Source organism: Littorina saxatilis, linkage group LG10 (assembly GCF_037325665.1).
Source record: "Littorina saxatilis isolate snail1 linkage group LG10, US_GU_Lsax_2.0, whole genome shotgun sequence".
Classification (NCBI taxonomy): domain Eukaryota; kingdom Metazoa; phylum Mollusca; class Gastropoda; order Littorinimorpha; family Littorinidae; genus Littorina; species Littorina saxatilis.
In genome coordinates, this window is record NC_090254.1 from 31,714,426 (window position 1) to 31,734,653 (window position 20,228).

A 20,228-nucleotide genomic window follows, 5' to 3' on the forward strand; every position below is an offset into this window, starting at 1 on the left:
AGCAGGCGAGCCAACTAGGGGGGTCCGGGGGCATGCCCCCCCGGAAATTTTTTCAAAAAACGGTTAAAATCTGTGCAATCTGGTGCATTCTGGGCATCATTTATGGGTTGTAATAGTGTTGTGATCTTGTTAAAAATCCCATTTTAGCCTCCCCCCACCACCATTCAACACACCTCCAAACTGGTGAAAACAACACTACTGTGCGCTGGCTTCATTAAGACCGGCGCCCGGTCGCGTTGCGCGATATTCACACGGATCGTTTTTGCGGAAATTTTTCAACTTCACCGGAAAAAATTTGACTTTACCGGATTTTGAAAACGGCTTTATCGGATTTCCGGCAATTACCGGAAAAGTAGCATGCCTGACAAAATCCCCAACGAACATGACTTTGATCGTCTTTGACATGAGGATCAAGTGACCCAAACTGGCGCGTCTCCCCGCCATTGTTTCTGAATTTAACCCATTGTTGATATTAAAGTTTACAGGCGCTAAAATAAATCCAAGCTTAAAGGACCAGACCACGCTGTTTTAAAGGTTATTAGAACCACTAACCGATGACTGAAGGTTAGAGAAATGCACCTAAAGATTCCAAAAATGTAAAGAAATTCACCGATTCGTAGCTTTATCATTGTGATTTAATTAAAAACGTTCCGCCAAATTCGTCTGCTAAACGAGACTTCGAAATGGCCGCCAGTAGACGAGAACCGGCTGTGACGTCATTTCGTGTACAGCCGCTTAGGCTCAAGTGGGCGTTTGCCTTCATCGAGCATCAACAACACGCCGAAGGAATGCGCACGGCTGCTGATAGCTATGAAGTATAGAAAAAAGGTTCAGGCATCAGTTGTCACCTTTTTCCGATGGGCTTACAACTTCTGCAGCAAGACTGATTAACTGGAAACGGCCAACACGATGTGCTGTGTTTCGCGACACTTTCTTCCAATGTGAACGCAGTTAAGCCGGCAAGAAAACCTGGCACACACAAAACAGCTGTTGCCTGACGCAGTTCCAGTTCCGACAATTGTTGACCACTCACAGGAGGTCAGAAACCGGATACCAATGTCATCAGAACGATCTGCTTTCACTAAACGCAGACGAAAGGAAGTGAGTACATGTATACTGAATGTGTTCTGTAAGGGATAGGGGTTCAGTGTCACTGGGCGTTTTTGTCAGACTGACAGTATTTGTAGTGGAATGGCATCTGTTCCTAATTTTAAGCACATGTGTTAAGATTACAGATTAAAACATATATCTGTTACTACATGTCCGTCCCCATGCACCCACCTTAAAGTTCCCTCTCTCTCTCCCTCTTTTACACTCACCTGGGTAATCGATGAGTCTCAGGTTTAATCAGTGTCCGTCCATATGCACATAGACATTCACACAAACGTTGTTATAGTTGTTATCTTTTAATTCAGTGTTGTATTAAATGGATAAAGAAATCGTTAATACAGCAAGCTTGCATGAATAATTTGCTGTTGTCCTTTTTTTCAGATCAGGTTCTGTAATACAGTAATTATAATTAATACAAGTAACGTCCTCCCAGGTAACTAGGGACCTATATTCATATTGGGACATGATTTTTTTATACAATGTTAAAAGTGACGGGTGTAATGGGGGGGAGGGGGACTGGAGGGTGACGGGGTGTAGTCGCTAATAAATTTAAAGGTGCGTTTATTATCTAATATACCAGACATTTTGTTTTGGCTGGTGTACAGAATAACATCACATAAAATCGCACTCGCAAAACATACAAAACACATAAAATGTACACATCAGTACACACATAACCCAAACCACACATATCCATACCAGCACCATCACACACATATCCACATACATACTCTAGTTTGTACATTATAAAAATAAATACATTATGATTAATATCATTACTAGTCAACTTAAATTAAGGCTCAAAATAGGTCTTAAGATGGATGTTATTTAGTGTAATGAAGAGATTATAAAAACCAAAAAAAGCTATGAGAAAGAAAAGTATGAAAGAATTATGCCCATTCTCCAGTGAAAGTTCTGCTGATTGTGGTAACTTTTTTTTCTGTCTAAAACAGGCATCAGGTTAACTGAACGAGCTGTTTGAGGGGGTGGTGATCCTAACACTGGCCTATGGCAACACTGGCCTATGGCAGCTACAACAAAGCTCTGCATACACAGCAAGACTACAATGCAACAGTGCCCATACTTTGACTGCTACAGCTAGACCAGTTGACTAAATGTGCAACAAAACCCTAATCATCAGACATTTTACAACAGCAAACTTCAACAGTCCTTTTACTTTCCTGAATGTCATTATTATTTATTAAAACATGCATCTAGAGCAATATACATATAAATCTTCTTTTATTAAAGTTTACCTGAAATTCAGGCTGCTTTCCCATGCAAAGTACAAATGCAAGTGTCCATAAACCAGGGTTTAATACATGTAGTATGTGAGTGAGTTCTGATGAAAAAGTGATTGTGTTGTAATATTGGTTATTACTGAGTGTTGATGTTACAATGATTACATTATAAAAACAACAACAACAGAACAATGTGAAGAGCAAACTTCTTCTGTGGGCATGCAAGTGAGTTAATCTTGTGTGTGTGTGAAACTATATTTGACTGAGTGTCACATTTAAATGACAACAGTTTTCTTGATAGCCTTTAAAAACAACAACAAATACATACATTTAAAAATCAAACAAATACAGGCACCTCAAAAAAAGTTGTATACATGTACACCTTCGTGGCTGGTGATGCATTCTTGCTCCCCTGCAAGTTTTCATTCTACAATGTACCTCAGGCTAGCTTCCTCTCTCTCTCTCAAATCTGCCCCTCCCACACAATACAACAGGTACAGTGGCCACTCTGACACCAGTCTCTGAAATAATCAAGAACAGTTAAAACTGCGATGAGCTGTTGTTCTTTTACTCGTGAATGCAATGCATGAACACTTAAACAATATCCCACTTATTCGCGAGTGCGTTGACAAGGCGAGAGTGAAAACATAGCACAGACTCGAAAGCAGACGATAAGTTCAGCACAGAGAGCGGGCGTGTTTACCTTTGATCGCTGAGACAAACAGAGTCGCAATTTTCATCGTCACTGTCTTTTCACTACTGCTGGAAGTGGCCTCCGCTCCTCATCTTTCATGCTTGATTCGAGGAGAGAAACTGGTAGTTCGAACATGTACGGTTCAATTTCGTCTGCAGTCACGCTTGTTGCCATGTTGGTAAACGGCATCTTTACACTGTGTGACGTCACGGATAATTTATTCATAAGCCAGTCTCGCGAAGATCACGCGGCACAATGGCGGGTCGTTTTGGAGAAGAAATCCGTCGCTTCGGTCACAAAATTCGTCGGATTACGGCCTTACAAGATTCCGAAGTAAACCAAACATTGTTGAAGACGGTAAGAAAGTGGTTTTCTAACTAACTGCAAACATCGGGAAGTGTTCGGTCGCGCAGGAACACGATTCGAAGCGTTTTTGACGCTAAAACAGCATGGTCTGGACCTTTAATGCAAAGAAGCGACAATTAGAATCTATGCCAAGCGTGTCCACGTTGCTGGGATGAAAAACACATTTCTAGTTTCGGTTTTGGCTAAACGCAGACTCGATCTCGAGCCAGTCGAGGTCACACTGAGCGAGTGACAGCCGGACGTGGCAATGTCGACAATGTCAATGATCTCACTCAAACTCAAAGATCTTGAACAAATTTCAAGATCTTTGCCTACATTCAGAACAGTCATAGAGCAACATAGATCAACATACCTTGGTATTTCGTCTTCAGAACTGAGACCTGACCTTTCCACCAAGGAAGGCATTCTCGCCGCCTGCTTTGGTCTGGCTTGAATCCACAAAATATAACAGAAGTTCGATGACAGTACCGCTGCACGCCATTTTTGATCTTCGAATTCGAATTTCACTCAAAACTTTTGCACGAAGCCCTTCCATTGGATGAAGTTTGGTAGACTTTTGCAATTTGCCTTCTGATTGGATCTCTTTTTGTCAGTGTGTAATCGGTTCTTTTAAAGGGAAGCAATCGCTCTCAAAATCATATTTCTGAATGTGTTGTTGCTTCCCTTTCAATCGGGGTTGGCTCCTTACCGAATAGACTAGAGGATCATAGAGTGTAATACAGCTGTGAAAAAATGTACGTTGAAAATAAAATGCTTTGCAATAATGCCCATCACGATCACGAAAACAAATGACGATCACGATCACGAGACTTGATTTTTTTGTCATCACGGATCACGGGCAAAGTCCCATCACGATCACAGAAATGGAAATTTCGGCAATCACGGTCACAGAAAGGTCAAAAAACGCCAATCACGATCACGGTTTTAAACCCTTTGGGGCCCTCTTTACTTTATCAAAACGAAAATCACTGGATATTATCTATAAATGAATTACCTGATACCTTTCCGAGTTCATACGTTTTTTTAAGAGTCATTAACATAGGAACAATAGATGCTTTTGATGGGATTTTGTGTTTTGTATTCTCTGCGAGGTGGTCGGATTTAGATCTAAATCCGACCGATAAGGTTTTCTCCTTTTCGATTAAAAAGTGCCATAAGACTTAGTCCGAACTATCAAAATATTCTCCCAAAAAGACTTCTTAACATCCATACCAATCAAACACAACTCTGTTCATCAAATTATTTCACCTTTGTGAAAAAACCGTGTGACGTATTTGTCGGTATGAACAGTGTTGCGGTTTCGCTCTGCGGGGCTCTTGGCGAAGCAGAAGACACTTGTAAGAAAATGTCCGCGGTGCCGATGACGCAAATAACTCTCGCGACAAAACGATTGGTCCGTAAAGTCGCGTGATCAACCGGTTCATGAATGGCCCGTGTATGAATGGCATTCCTTCTGTTGTGATGACGTGCGCACCTCGTCATTAATGTGACTGGGAAAACTGGTCGGATTTTGGTACCCCCAAGATATGTTGGAATTAGATACCCAGTTACCCTAGCGATCCAGAATCCCAAAGGAAACGTTAATCAAACTTCTATAATCAGTGAAAAAGCTAAAAATCTGATCGAGCATGAAGAGGTAGCGATCGTGTGGTAGCGATCGTTGCGGACAGACGGCATATTACTCGTCAAAAAGGCAACAAAAACAACATCTCACCTGAAAAAAGTATTCACAAATCCCGCCTTCGGCCTCAACTGTGAAAAGTGTGTAATATGTCACATACGGCATAGGATTGTCCGAAAATGACAACCTAAGTGAAAGTAGCGATCGTTGGAAACCCCGGACAGACGACGGTCGGACATTCCAAGAAATGGACACGGCGCGGAATTTCGCGAAATTTCGGTCATTGTAAATGCTTTCCAATGAAGTACAGACTATAAAGGTGTGTTTTCAATGTCAAAATAAAATCATGTTATCCTTTTCTTGTGGTAAAGTAGCTTACTTGGTTTATCTGTGAAGACTTTGTTTTTCGGACAGACAGCTTCCAGTTCTCGATTCGATTTTGTGTGTGCAAAATATGTGATGCAAAATTCATATTTGGGCTTTAGTTTTTGTTTGTATGGTTAGATATTGCAGCTCTGCTATCACATATGACCATTCAGTGTGAATTGAGTGCCTTTTCGTTTCACTTTTCACATCAATGGTTGGCTTCTGTCATGCAGAAGGAAATGGCGTCTGTCCAGATTCACACGATCGCTACCAAACACATGTGCATAAAATGCCAACAAAAACAACTCAAACGATTTTTTTTCAGAATTGTATTCAAAATGACACATTTGTGCATTGCATATAAAAAAAAACCCACTGAGAAAATTGGTTCAGCAAGTTAGAAATCAGAGCACATTGTGCAGTCAACAGAATGTCTCAATACCGTGAAACCTGCCAATTTGTTAATAAAACTGCTTGAAATTGAGATTGCAGATTCAAAAATGAGTCATTGTATTCCTTATTATTTCCTAAATCCAAAAGTGTATACATATCATATCATTATGCTCTGTAAACAAAATCGGTGAATTGAAAATTAGATTCACTTGAGTCACCACTAAATTGGCGCTGTCTCGGTCGAAGGGTTTTGGCAAGCCAAGAACTAGTCTCGGTGAAAACATGCAGATTGTTCAGTTTCATTTCGTAAGGCCGACAGATTGACTAACTATATTGATATTGCTTGACGCGACTTGTTCTTCATTCTGTCGACACAGGTCCTGTGCGCGCTGCAGTTTTACCAAGTAGAGACCTCCAAGTACGGCGACGGGACGCCGTACGGCCCAGGCATGATCTTCTTCTGCTGGTCGGTGTACGCGGTGGTGCTGCTTCCCATCCCCCTCTGGTTCTTCCTGCACCTCAGGGCCACTGTCAGGCGACACGAGTACACCACATTCAAGGAGGTAGGCTACTGACAGGCTAAAAACCGTCTGCTCCATCGGAAGTAAATGTATTTGCATAGTGTCTACACACCGCTACGCAGCAAAATGTAACGAATTCTTGTAGAATCGTGGGTGTAGCCGGGACCCCTCGTCCAGGGCTAGCAATTGCAGCCTGCTCAGATCTTTGGAATTCTTCTTGTTGTGTCGTTTTGAATCGTATGTCTTTTTTTGTGAGAGCAGCAAAGGAGAGAATCCAAGTTTCGAAAGTTCAATACGTGACAAGAGTAAATTGTGAGACGTTCTTTCAGTCTCCGAAGAACGATGTTAGAACCCAACCCTTTTTACATTTAGTCAAGTTATGACTAAATGTTTTAACATCGAGGGGGGAATCGAGACGAGAGTCGTGGTGTATGTGCGTGTGTCTGTGTGTGTGTGTGTGTGTGTGTGTAGAGCGATTCAGACTAAACTACTGGACCGATCTTTATGAAATTTGACATGAGAGTTCCTGGGTATGAAATCCCCGAACGTTTTTTTCATTTTTTTGATAAATGTCTTTGATGACGTCATATCCGGCTTTTCGTGAAAGTTGAGGCTGCACTGTCACGCCCTCATTTTTCAACCAAATTGGTTGAAATTTTGGTCAAGTAATCTTCGACGAAGCCCGGACTTCGGTATTGCATTTCAGCTTGGTGGCTTAAAAATTAATTAATGACTTTGGTCATTAAAAATCTGAAAATTGTAAAAAAAAATTAAAATTTATAAAACGATCCAAATTTACGTTTATCTTATTTTCCATCATTTGCTGATTCCAAAAACATATAAATATGTTATATTCGGATTAAAAACAAGCTCTGAAAATTAAATATATAAAAATTATTATCAAATTTTTTTTTCGAAATCAATTTAAAAACACTTTCATCTTATTCCTTGTCGGTTCCTGATTCCAAAAACATATAGATATGATATGTTTGGATTAAAAACACGCTCAGAAAGTTAAAACGAAGAGAGGTACAGAAAAGCGTGCTATCCTTCTCAGCGCAACGAATACCCCGCTCTTCTTGTCAATTCCACGGGCACTGCCTTTAGCACGGGCGGTGGAGTGACGATGCTACGAGTATACGGTCTTGCTGCGTTGCGTTGCGTTCAGTTTCATTCTGTGAGTTCGACAGCTACTTGACTAAATGTTTTATTTTCGCCTTACGCGACTTGTTAACTATTTCCAATCTTGCCGTGCACTAGTGATCAGGTCGAAGACATCATCTCTAGCTCTGTATACAGTACCCCTTCATAAGGACCACTCTCTAGCTCTGTATACAGTACCCCTTCATAAGGACCACTCTCTGGCTCTGTATACAGTACCCCTTCATAAGGACCACTCTCTAGCTCTGTATACAGTACCCCTTCATAAGGACCACTCTCTAGCATGTATACAGTATCCCTTCATAAGGAACACTCTCTAGTTCTGTATACAGTACCCCTTCATAAGGACCACTCTCTAGCTCTGTATACAGTACCCCTTCATAAGGACCACTCTCTAGCTCTGTATACAGTACCCCTTCATAAGGACCACTCTCTAGCTCTGTATACAGTACCCCTTCATAAGGACCACTCTCTAGCTCTGTATACAGTACCCCTTCATAAGGACCACTCTCTAGCTCTGTATACAGTACCCCTTCATAAGGACCACTCTCTAGCTCTGTATACAGTACCCCTTCATAAGGAACATTCTCTAGCTCTGTATACAGTACCCCTTCATAAGGACCACTCTCGAGCACACGCTTACTGAGATATTTTCTTGAATTCAACGTTGAGTATACTTGCCTTGCCAGGCAATTACAGGGGATAAGACCGTCCCTGCACTTAGTCACATACCAAAACAACACGGGAGCTCTCTGCGCACAATGGAAATTGTTGTTATGAATGAACTTGTTCTAAGCAACCAGTGGCTTTAAAAATAAAAGTCATTAAAGAAATCCAAACTCGCCAAGGTAAAGACATTGTTGGTATATGTACAAGTCGAGGGCTGGTCTTTCTCCACGAATAAAGCTTGGCCAGATCTGAGGCTGTGAGCCGAACTGTTTACACGGGAAAGAGTGTGCCCTTCATAGGTCAGATCCTTTAAAATGGAAACATTGAAGAATTGTTTTGTTAGCAACATACGTACCGCAGCGTTTTATCTTTGATTTCTGGCAGTTGGCCCTGAAGCTGGTGGAGCCCTTGGAGCGGTGGGGGCCGGCGGACGGTATGTACGCCACAGCCCCGGCCCGACAGACCAGCGTGTGGGCAGATGTGCTCGACTGGAACGTGTTCAAGCGACTGCCCCCACCAGGCCTCGCCGTGCAGCCACCCGGCCAAGTAGCAGTTAGATTATCTCTGAACAAGCTCGGCCATCCATCTACCTGTGCCGCTACCAGCGACACGCCTCTCTCTTCAATCGACGAATCAGCTTCTCGCGAGAGGGCTCCACCCAACTCGGAGGTGGCTCCACCCGACTCGGAGGTGGCTCCACCCGACTCGGAGGTGGCTCCATCCGACTCGGAGGTGGCTCCACCCGTCTCGGAGGTGGCTTCACCCGACTCGGAGTTGACGCGATTCAACTCGGAGGGGGCGGAGAGCGCTTACACAACATCCGAGGCGACTTCGTCCGAACCAACTCCCGACACAGGGGAAGGTTATCCACGCCATGGTACACAGCCCTCTTCGCACATCTTGTGAATGTACGCGGCTGAGCAACTCTTTGTGACAAGATGGATTTGGATGTGATATTATCGGGAGAGTGTGGGTTGTTAAATGTAGTGTTTGTTAATACTACATAAGGCGCAACTAGCTTGACAATGAAATCAAGGTAAGCAATGCTGATTTATGAGAAAGACACAAGATTTTGCTCTGACAAATTTTCTTGCCAGCAGATTTGAAACGTTGGTAGGATTGGGATTCTTTTGAATTCAGCACGAGAGAATTTTTTATTTTGCACCGAGCATTTAAACAAAAAACTTTGTCGTCAAACTTTATATCAAAATAATAGCTCAAGCTTTTTCAGAGATAATCTAATTGTGTAGACTAGAACAACAGGAAAAGGAATTGGTGATGAATAAATCAACGTGAACGGCCTTAAATGTTACATCACATCAGACGGAGGTAGAGGGAGAAGGAGAGATCCCCTTTTTTCATAATTTGTGATAGTTTTTTTTGCTATCATTATTGTTTATATCAAAATGTTTCATATATTATGACCATCAGACTTATACACCTTTTCAATCAATGAAATACTGTTATTGGAAAATGAAGTTCGAGTACGTGTGGTTCTCTTCATTTATCAATAAAACAGCTTTTAAATTAAATACTAAACCCAAATAGCTCGAGTTTTTGTGTGTGCATGGTTTTCTTGAGAAATGTTAAAAGACAGATGAGATGTATATCACAATTTCTTTGTTTCTGTTCAGCACAGGCAAACCACGTGCAGAATATAACCACACACACACTGTGACACACACACACACACACGACAGACAAACGTACACATGTATGCACACACTCCAAGGCGCATAGACTCCCAAGACAGACACACATGCACAGAAACAAGGTGTTGTTCTACGAATGTTTATTTAGAACTACTTGTTGCTCATTTGTGTTAACATTATAGAATTCTTCAAACACAATTACTTCTACATGAAAACAGCACTGTTCGAGTTTTTGTTAAAAACAAATAAATAGTCAGGCGCATTATTATTATTATTCGGAAAGAAAAAACAGACAATCTGATTGTGATAAACACTTCGTTTAGAAACTAATTCACGATAAAATAATATACATTGTAATACATTTCGCGTTCTCAGGCGAATGAGCAAATGTACTTTTTTTGGGAAGATAAAACTTGATATTACGCCTGCGCACACCTCCCAAATCGAACTCCCCTTCAGTAGGTGTTTTATTATACCTTCGGTTTGCACGTTTTATTTGCCGAGGAGTTTGAATCTTGTGTTGGTTCTTTGCAACGCACTTTTGACTTTCCAAGTGGCTTGTTCTCAACAGTTAAAATAGTTGTCATGAAGGATTGTTGGATTTTCGTGAAGCACCGACAACAGTTTCAGGACAAACCGCTTGTTTCTTTTTTCTCGACAACTTCATTATTTTAACCCAACAAGGCAGTTTCCTGGGCGCGCGAACCGATATTTTAGTCTTCTATGATTTCCAAGAATGAACAAAAGTAAGGCATGAAATCTTTTCACAAAATGTATCTTTACACTATTCTGCATCATAACTAAAAGCGTGCTGTTTGTTGTTTCCCAATCATTCTGCATCGCAAGTTAAATTGAGTGGTTTATTGTTTCTCGAGTATACGAGCAATGTACAAACAAATACGTAACAATAGCAGTTGAAATTGACGACAGAACAGCAGAAGCTGTACAATCAACACATGTCGCCCCCAGCGCTAGCCTAGCTGGTCCACAGCGTGAGTCTGTTTGCGATCCAGTTCAGCCTATTGGACCGGAGCTTGTTCCACGACCTCGCTCTCTGCCTGACCTTTCCGAATGCTCCCAGTATCCACCGACGATCCATCGCCGTCCCCCATGGGCTGGGACTGGCCGGACATCACGCTGACTACCGTGTCACCCTCCGTGGCTGGGGGTACGTGGGGTGGTCGGGAACTCTCGGACACTTCGGATTTCATCTCGACGTAGTCTTCAACCGGTGTTAATCCGTCTGTTGGGATCGGGATTTGTGTCTGGTCTCGGAGGACCTCCCAGTCGAAGACGTCTGCCCAGATGGAAAACGTCCGCCTGGTGACCTCTGGGTGCAGGCCGTCTGCCGGGCCGCAGCGCGGGCCTGGTTCCAGCAGTTTCTTCATGTACTGTGCAGCAGAAAGAGAAGTGCATGTCGGTGTTGTTTTAGTTTATCGAAAGACAATTGCTTGAATAGACACTTGATGAAAATGACACAGACACACACGCACACACGCTCGGATTGTAGGCAATCGATGACACGCTACGTTCCGAAATGGTGAAACGCCTCCATGCGTCAGCTACTATCACGGTTAAAGTTAGTACACATAAGGCGCCATTTGGGAAAGTTTTGTGACGATATTTGGTCCTTAAAAAGTTCAAGGGACATTAGCTTTACTGTATTTAAAGGCACAGTAAGCCTCCCGTAAACCATCACAGATACTGTCAGGCTTTTACACACAGTACAAACACCCTTCCATTTCAACGCTCACCAAACGGGAACATCCTAGGTGCCCTACGTAAAGAGCGAGCAATTTTTAAAGAATTGATTTTGCAGATTGTCTCGGACACTTTTTGGACCCATCCTGAACTCAGGTCAAAAATGAGTTACTTCCCTTCGGGTCTCATTCTAAACTGGCGATAGCCGTGGACCGAAGAATGTTTTTGGACAGTGGTGCGTTTTTGCGCTAGACCCAACTTTTAAAATCTAAATAATAAATTGACAGCTTGTTACACAAACATTCTTTAATCATAAAAGAATTCTTTTTCATTTTCATTTTTTTTCATTTTTCATTACTTTATTGTCCCATCGCTGGGAAATTCGGGTCGCTTCCTCCCAGTGGAAAGCTAGCAGCAACGGAGTCGCGCTACCCAGGTGTCTGCGTGTTTAGGTGTATTCAGCCACCTGCACTTATGGCAGAATGACCAAGATCTTTAACGTGCCATTGTGGTGACACGGGGGTGGGAGATGGATACCGTCTCTGGGTCTGCACATAAAGTTGACCCGTGTCCGTCCCGGCCCGGATTCGAACCAGCGACCTCTCGATCACAAGTCCAGTGCTCTACCACCTGAGACAAGATCAGGACAATAGACCTTTTTCACTTAAATTTTGGCGCATGCGCTGTGAAGTTTATTGTCAGATCTACCGGAACTAGGGGGCAAAAGGAAAAATCGACAACGAGGCTTGGTGCAAAGTCAAGTGCGGAGACGACGAGGCAAACTGTTGTGTTTGCAACTGCAAGTGCAACAGTGGAATGAAGAAAGAGAAATACGGTGGACAGAATTTGTCATTGTATGGCTTTCCGATGGGTGCAAGTGCGAAGGCGTAACAGCGAAGGACGCGATGGGTGCAAGCAATCCGACGACAGGGGTTGGTCGTGCCATTGAAAAGTCTGCTCGAGTCACTTCGTGTCTGGCAATGGCACGGCTATCAGCGATGCCAACTACGTTGACTTTGTACCCACCCTTAATCTTGGATTTCCCCCTCCCCACTCTCTACCTCTCTCTCTCGCATGATATACCGTATATACATACACGGATGTTTTTTCTGTGTGTGAGTTTGTGTGTACGACACCGTCCGTGCGTGTGTGTGTGTGCGGTGTGTGTGTGTGTGTGTGTGTAATGAAGAGAGAGATAGAAAGAGAGAGAGAGAAAGAGAGAGAGAGAGAGAGAGAGAGAGCGAGCGGTAATTGAATTTGGCTTTTACCGAATGAAAACTATTGTCAAAAACAGTGCATTAAGAACTAAAACCAACCAACCATAAAATAAAAAGCACCCTCCATCCCTTTTAACTGTCTCTCTCTTCTGCTTTCTCGCGCTTTTTCTGTTTGTCAATCCCCCCCTCTCTCTCTCTCCCCCTCTCATTTCATAAAAGAATTTGGGAGAGAAGAAAAGGTTTCAATATCCTCGGTTATACCTTGTGTCAATATTTCCATTTACAAATATATGCAATAACACTGTCTTACAATTAGTCAAAAACAAAGCCCTTTTTTTTCTAAAAAGATCAAAATCCGAAAGAAACAACTGAAAATCATGCAGAGACTTTCTTCCAAAAATTACAAATCTCTGGCAAATTTAAAGGAACAACAAAATATTCCTTCAGAAAGAGAGAGAGAGAGAGAGAGAGAGAGAGAGAGAGAGAGAGAACTCAGAATGGTTTATTATTAAGGCCACACAGAGAGAGAGAGACAGAGAGACAGAGACAGAGAGAGAGACGAGTGAGTGAGCGAGCGAGTGAGCAAGAGAGAGAGATAGAGAGAGTCACACACACACACACATACACACGCGGGCACACACACACACACACACACTGAAACAGACAGACACACGCACACACACACGCACACACATACATACACAGACATACATATACACACACAAACCACGAGTGAGAGCGAGAGACTGAAAAAATGAGAAAGAGAGAGTCGTCAGTAAGTAGTGGTATTGACACGTAGCGATAATGAGACGTCGCGCTAAAAGATGTAGTGCTGTCGACACGTAGTGATAATGAACGAATGATAGCGACTCATCGACAAATTATTTGTAGCACTAATCAACGTAGCGATAGCAGCACATAGCACAAATGACACGTAGGACAAATGACACTCAGCACAAATGACACGTAGCGCTGGCGATACGCACCCTCGCTTATGCAGGGGAAGTTCGCCAAGTCTTTCGTCCATATACCACCAATAGCCGTTTCAAACCATACCTTCGTGCATGTCCTTGACTTTTTGACTCACATGCGAAGCAAAAGTGAGTCTATGTACTCACCCGAGTCGTCCGTCCGTCCGTCCGTCCGTCCGTCCGGACGTCCGTCCGGACGTCCGTCCGTCCGGAAAACTTTAACGTTGGATATTTCTTGGACACTATTCAGTCTATCAGTACCAAATTTGGCAAGATGGTGTATGATGACAAGGCCCCAAAAAACATACATAGCATCTTGACCTTGCTTCAAGGTCAAGGTCGCAGGGGCCATAAATGTTGCCTAAAAAACAGCTATTTTTCACATTTTTCACATTTTCTCTGAAGTTTTTGAGATTCAATACCTCACCTATATATGATATATAGGGCAAAGTAAGCCCCATCTTTTGATACCAGTTTGGTTTACCTTGCTTCAAGGTCAAGGTCACAGGAGCTCTTCAAAGTTGGATTGTATACATATTTTGAAGTGACCTTGACCCTGAACTATGGAAGATAACTGTTTCAAACTTAAAAATTATGTGGGGCACATGTTATGCTTTCATCATGAGACACATTTGGTCACATATGATCAAGGTCAAGGTCACTTTGACCCTTATGAAATGTGACCAAAATAAGGTAGTGAACCACTAAAAGTGACCATATCTCATGGTAGAAAGAGCCAATAAGCACCATTGTACTTCCTATGTCTTGAATTAACAGCTTTGTGTTGCATGACCTTGGATGACCTTGACCTTGGGTCAAGGTCACATGTATTTTGGTAGGAAAAATGTGTAAAGCATGTGAGTCGTATGGGCTTTGCCCTTCTTGTTGTTCATGATTTTGAACAAGATAATCCGTTTTCTTGCAGAATTTCTCAAAGTAATCCTCTGGCAAAGTAATCTTCGAGGTATTTCAGGCCAGGCACCTATTGCCCCCTAGTTCCGGTTATCAGAGAGAGGCTGCCGTGCCCTAAAATCTGATTGGTCGAAACGCTGGGGGCAAAGGTTATATACTGTTCAAAAAAAGAAACGCATAGCTTGTAATATTTGGTTAATTTAGTTATATGGCTACAAGGATATCCACCAAACTGCAGAAAATGTTTATCTGGTCGTCGACCTTTCGTCCATTGCCACAAGTGAGCTCTGCACGTGACGCATGCGTTATCAGTGGCTACAATGTCAAAATTGCTCATTTGGCATGACCACTCGTCATGCTTCAGTGTAATCTCGTGAAACTCGGGGAATATTGAGCTCTCACCATGTCTTCCAAAACCCATAAAAGCGGATTGTTCGCCACAAAGAAATCAGACGACAATTCAGCGACGAAAGATGGCCCGATTGAGCAGAGAAGACCGCCAAATTGCATTGGGTCGTTTACAAGCAGGCCAAAGTCAAAGTGCAATCGCCAGGCACTTTCACGTGTCCCAGAGCACCATCAGTAGACTGTGGGTCAGGTTTCAAGCCACTGGCTCCGTTGCTGACTTGCCACGAGCGGGAAGACCAAGGGCGACAACTGCTGCTCACGACCGCTTCATACGGCTCCGCCACCTCCGGAATCGTTTCCTGTCGGCCTCATCTTCTGTCCAGGCTCTCCCCGGGCCACACCGATTATCGGACCAGACCGTGCGGAACCGCCTGCATGAAGCTGGTTTGAGAGCTCGCAGACCTCACAGAGGAGCTGTCCTCACCCGCCGCCATCGCCAGAACCGAGTGCAGTGGGGCAACCAGCACCTTCGCTGGACCGTCCGGAATCACTGGAGACACGTGTGGTTCAGCGACGAGTCCTACTTCCTGCTCCAGCGACATGATGGTCGGAGGAGGGTCTACCGGAGAGTAAACGAACGTTACGCGCCCAACTGTGTGGATGAGGCACCCGTTCATGGTGGTGGAGGCGTCATGGTGTGGGGGGCGATCAATACCGCTGGAAGGAGCACCCTGGTGCACGTCCAAGGGCGCATAACTGCCCAGCGATACGTGGAGGAAATTCTGCGCCCACACGCCCTTCCTCTTCTGGCTGACCAGGATGCCATATTCCAGCAGGACAACGCTCGCCCGCACACAGCACGACTCACCACCCAGTTCCTCACCGACCACCATGTCCAGGTGCTTCCCTGGCCATCCATGTCGCCAGACATGAACCCGATAGAACACCTCTGGGATGAATTGGACAGACGTGTGCGCAGGCGAGAAGAAGCGCCGGCAAATCACCGCGATCTATTGCAGGCACTTCAGGAGGAGTGGGACACCATCCCACAGCAAGATATCCGGCATCTGATCCAGTCCATGCCCAGAAGGTGCCGGGCAGTTGTTGCTGCTCAAGGCAGTCACACCCCCTACTGACTTGACAGCCTCGGCACCCAATCGTATTGATTGACTGATTGATTTGAAGATGCAAATGAACTGTGTGTGCATTCAACTGTGTCCATACCAAATTTCAAACAAATAATCTAAATATTGGATTTTCTGTTAATTTTTTCGAAAAATAAAACAAATTTGGCAAGTAGCAACTATGCGTTTCTTTTTTTGAACAGTATACGAAAAAGGTCTATTCGAAGTTGTGAAAGTTGAAAAAAAGAAAAGCCCGGAAGCAGGGTCACGCGCAAGGGTCGTAGCAGACGACGGTTTATGCATATCGCCAGTTCCTCTCAACAGTCAAAAGCCATCGCTAGAGTTCTTGTGTACGGAACGCGGATCGTATCAACTGATGCAGGAAATTGATGCATCCAAAACCAAGAATTTGATGCATCATTTTCACAAAAGGATGCATCATTTTCAAAAAGGATGCATCATTTTCCAAAACTGATGCATCCGATACGAAAAAGATGCATCCTTTTTGAAAATGATGCATCCGTTTGATGCATCATTTTCGGTTTTGTATGCATGCGAAAGATCATTCATTTCCGGTCTTTCCGTAAGAAATGCCTGAGCACGGAAAAACTTGAAATGACATTTTGACGAATATAAACAGATTGGTTAGATAAAACAAAAATAAACGTACAACATACCATTAAATAGGGAACAAGTCAAAGTCACGGCATTATGCATTTTAAGGCATTTTTTGTTTTGTTTGTGGTTTGTCTTTTGTGCACACGAAGTTTTGACGCCCTTGACTTCGACTCAAACTTTCGTTTTCCGACGTTTTCAACATGGCCGAAGAAGAATCGTTTTTGACTGGTGTTCGGCGAACCTTTTCTTATTGTGCAAATGTTTTGCGATCGGGATCTTACACACAAGAAGCCCTTGAGCGGTAAGTGTTTTTTGAAATGCAAAGTTTATGTCTGTCTTAAGAGTGTTGACGGAACCCGAAAATTCTGATCAGTGCATCCAAACGATGCATCAAATTCGTGGTTTTGGATGCATCGATTTCCTGCATCAGTTGATAGAAATAGTTCGTTTCGCTTTGTATTCCGGTTCAAATTTTGCTTTTTGCTCGGCACTTTCCGGGAAAACCCGAGAATTCTGATGCATCCAAACGATGCATCAAATTCTTGGTTTTGGATGCATCAATTTCCTGCATCAGTTGATACGATCCGCGTTCCGTACTTGTGAACCACAGCCGTTTGTTTCGTGCATAAAAACGTGCTATTGCAGAAAAGCTCACATCGAGTCGCATTCAAATGACTAACTGACGACTACATTGTGGAAAAGGGAAACTGGATCACACGGGTTCACGATGGCTCAGGAGTAAGATAAACCACGCAAAAATAAATTCTTTGAAAATTGTTCGCTCTTTACGGAGGGCACCTAGGATGTTCTCAAGCGGTGAGTATTTAAATGAAAGGGTGTTTGTACTGTGTGTAATAGCCTGACCGAATCTGTGATGGTTTACGGGAGGCTTACTGTGCCTTTGATAAACACCTGCAATGATTTGCTCAAAACTATGCTAAACAATTATTAACAGCTATTGTGTTTTCAGCGTAGCAATAGGGTCCGATATTTAGACGAGACTAGTATAATGCCGACGAGTCGAAGACAAGTCGCATAAAACACTCTTCAAAAAAAGTTAAGGATCACTTTTTTACAAGCACGCCACACAAAACAGACAAGACCGAATTCTTTCATTTTTTAAAAATTACATAATTGAACAACCAAGGAGTAATGACAAACAAAGCAAAGATCGAACGCGGCAGCGACAATTTAGCTAGAGTGTGTCAAACGTGACAACCCTCGAAAATGGAATTCACAACAATGTGAATCAGTGTCACTAACGCGTGTGCCCTCCGTTGTGTGCCAGGCATTCAACACATCGTTGGCGCATGGAGTGGATCAGGTTGCATATGAATGCTCTGGGAACTCCATTCCACTCCTGCTGGAGCCATTGCAGCAGTTGACCCAGATTGGCAGGAGGAGGGTGATGTTGCTGTACCCGACGACAAAGCTCGTCCCACATGTCCTCTATGGGGTTCAGGTCCGGGCTGTTGGCTGGCCACAGCATCCTGTTGACCCTGGCCTGCTGGATGAACGTGTTTACAGCTGCAGAGCGATGGGGAGGTGCGTTGTCATCCTGAAGAATCGCACGAGGGCCGATCGCTTGGAGGGCTGGAACGACCATGGGTTGCAGGATCTCATTCTGGTAGTGGACACCGGTCAAGTTGCCCACTACATGGTACAGAGGTGTCCTTAGACGTGTGCTGATCCCTCCCCAGACCATCACAGAGCCTCCGCCAAAACGCTGTCGTTCCAGAACAGCGCCTTCTGCGAAGCGCTCTCCGCGACGCCTCCACACTCGGATGCGACCATCAGCAGGTTCCAAGCAAAAGCGGGACTCATCTGTATACAACACCTGAGCCCACTGCTGACGTTGCCACCTCACATGTTGAGTGCACCAGGCTCGGCGAGCCGCTCGGTGAATAGCAGTCAGGGTTGTTCCTCGGACTGGACGCCTTGCACGCAAGCCAAAGTTGTGTAAGCGGTTTCGGATCGTCTGACCACTAACAACAGTGTTGGTGGTAGCTTGTAGGCGTTGCCTAATGTTGTTTGCCATAGCCATTCTTTGATGCATGGCCTGCCTCTGAATGAAGCAATCCTCTCTTTGTGTGGTGACTCTGGGCCGACCAGAACGTTGTCGCTCCTGCACTTTTCCAGTTGCTTGGAATCTCTGTTTTAGTTTGATAATGACAGAGGGAGCCACTGCAAGCTTTTGGGCCACTTGCCTGGCAGCAACACCGTCTTGTAGCCATCCTACTGCCCTTCCTCTATCCAAATCGCTCAGTTTTCTTCGTGGGGGCATGTTGCTACTGTGCATACTTGTGTCAGCGTGTCAACCTTTAGACACAAGCTGGTGAGCGATGTTCATAGCCAGGACCCTGTTGTAGCACGTGCATCACAACCTTTTGCCCTGGCATGCGTTCCGCAAATTTCATGGGGCTATAAAAAACACCCTTTTTCTTCCAAAATGCAGAAGCTTTTGAGAAGTCCCACAAAGGGACATAACTCTGCCTGCCAAACAAAATTCTAGGTCAAGACTCATTGTTCATTTGTACATTGGTTAAAAGAGAACTGCACCCATTGTGACAATATAACACTGTCCAAAGAACTGGTTCTATTTGGAGTGGCGAACAATGTAGTCCCCGATACAGTTTTTGATGTGTTAGTAATTTGTGCCAACCATCACATATATATTTCCAAAATGAACAAAAAGATCCCTCATTTTCAGACATTTAAATAGAAATTTTAAACAAAGATTTATTTGGGAAAAGTACAACGCAGTTATGAATAATACACTAGATAAATTTTACAAGGATTGGCGCTTGTATATGCATGTTTTGATGTAACCCTTTGGTTCTTTTTCCTTTACATATTTTTGATACTGCGACCACCAAGCCACCCCCCACCCTACCCCCTGTGTGTTGTAATTGTCCCCTTGTCTATGTGATGTAATGTAATGTAAACATGTAAACAAAAAACCCCAAAAAACTCCAAAAAAGAGAATTAACAAAAAAAGAAAAAGAAACAAAACAATTTGCCAATATTTTTTTTTTACAATTTTGCAAATGTTTTGCTTACAAGCTCATCTTAGTTATTTACGTTATGAGCAAACTTTTATGAAGGTGGGTTGATACACACCATGAGATACAGGTTTGAAATGATTTCCACGCCAATGGGACGATGTAACGAGAGACAGACCTTCACCAAAGAGTATGACACCCTAAACACTGACTCACCGCCTTGAAAGTGGTGTACTCGTGCCTGCGGCGGGTGGCTCGCGCGTGGAGGATGAACCAGAAGATGATGGGGGAGAGGGTGAGGCAGTAGAGCGACCAGCACACGATCAGCATCGTGGTGCTGTACTCGCTGCCGTCCGCGTACTTGGGCGTCTCACTCTTCACCATGGTGGCGAAGAACAGCACCTGCAGTGTCACTCTAGAATAGTGGACCATGTTCGAAAATAACTCTGTTGGGTTTGTGTAGGTTGTGGAAGAGTGAATATTCTTGGGCTTTTTTGAGGCATGATATCCCCACGTGGCATTATAGCCCAATCAATTAAGA

The 20,228-nt window shown here is 43.7% G+C and overlaps 2 protein-coding genes across 4 annotated transcripts in view; one reads left to right on the forward strand and one right to left on the reverse strand.

Annotated features, from left to right (window-relative positions):
• LOC138978596 (sodium-dependent proline transporter-like) overlaps positions 1 to 9,687 on the forward strand; it is a 43,886-nt gene extending 34,199 nt beyond the window's left edge. For both annotated transcript variants that reach the window (XM_070351355.1, XM_070351356.1), the window contains exons 14-15: positions 6,169 to 6,354; positions 8,527 to 9,687. In XM_070351355.1, coding sequence (XP_070207456.1) covers positions 6,169 to 6,354; positions 8,527 to 9,048 — 708 coding nt within the window. In that variant the 3' untranslated portion in view covers positions 9,049 to 9,687. The remainder of the gene's footprint in view (positions 1 to 6,168; positions 6,355 to 8,526) is intronic.
• A 230-nt stretch (positions 9,688 to 9,917) lies between these two features.
• Positions 9,918 to 20,228, reverse strand: part of LOC138978598 (sodium- and chloride-dependent glycine transporter 1-like) — a 55,710-nt gene continuing 45,399 nt past the window's right edge. For both annotated transcript variants that reach the window (XM_070351358.1, XM_070351357.1), the window contains exons 14-15: positions 19,904 to 20,089; positions 9,918 to 11,185 (exon numbers count right to left, since the gene is read on the reverse strand). In XM_070351358.1, coding sequence (XP_070207459.1) covers positions 10,814 to 11,185; positions 19,904 to 20,089 — 558 coding nt within the window. In that variant the 3' untranslated portion in view covers positions 9,918 to 10,813. The remainder of the gene's footprint in view (positions 11,186 to 19,903; positions 20,090 to 20,228) is intronic.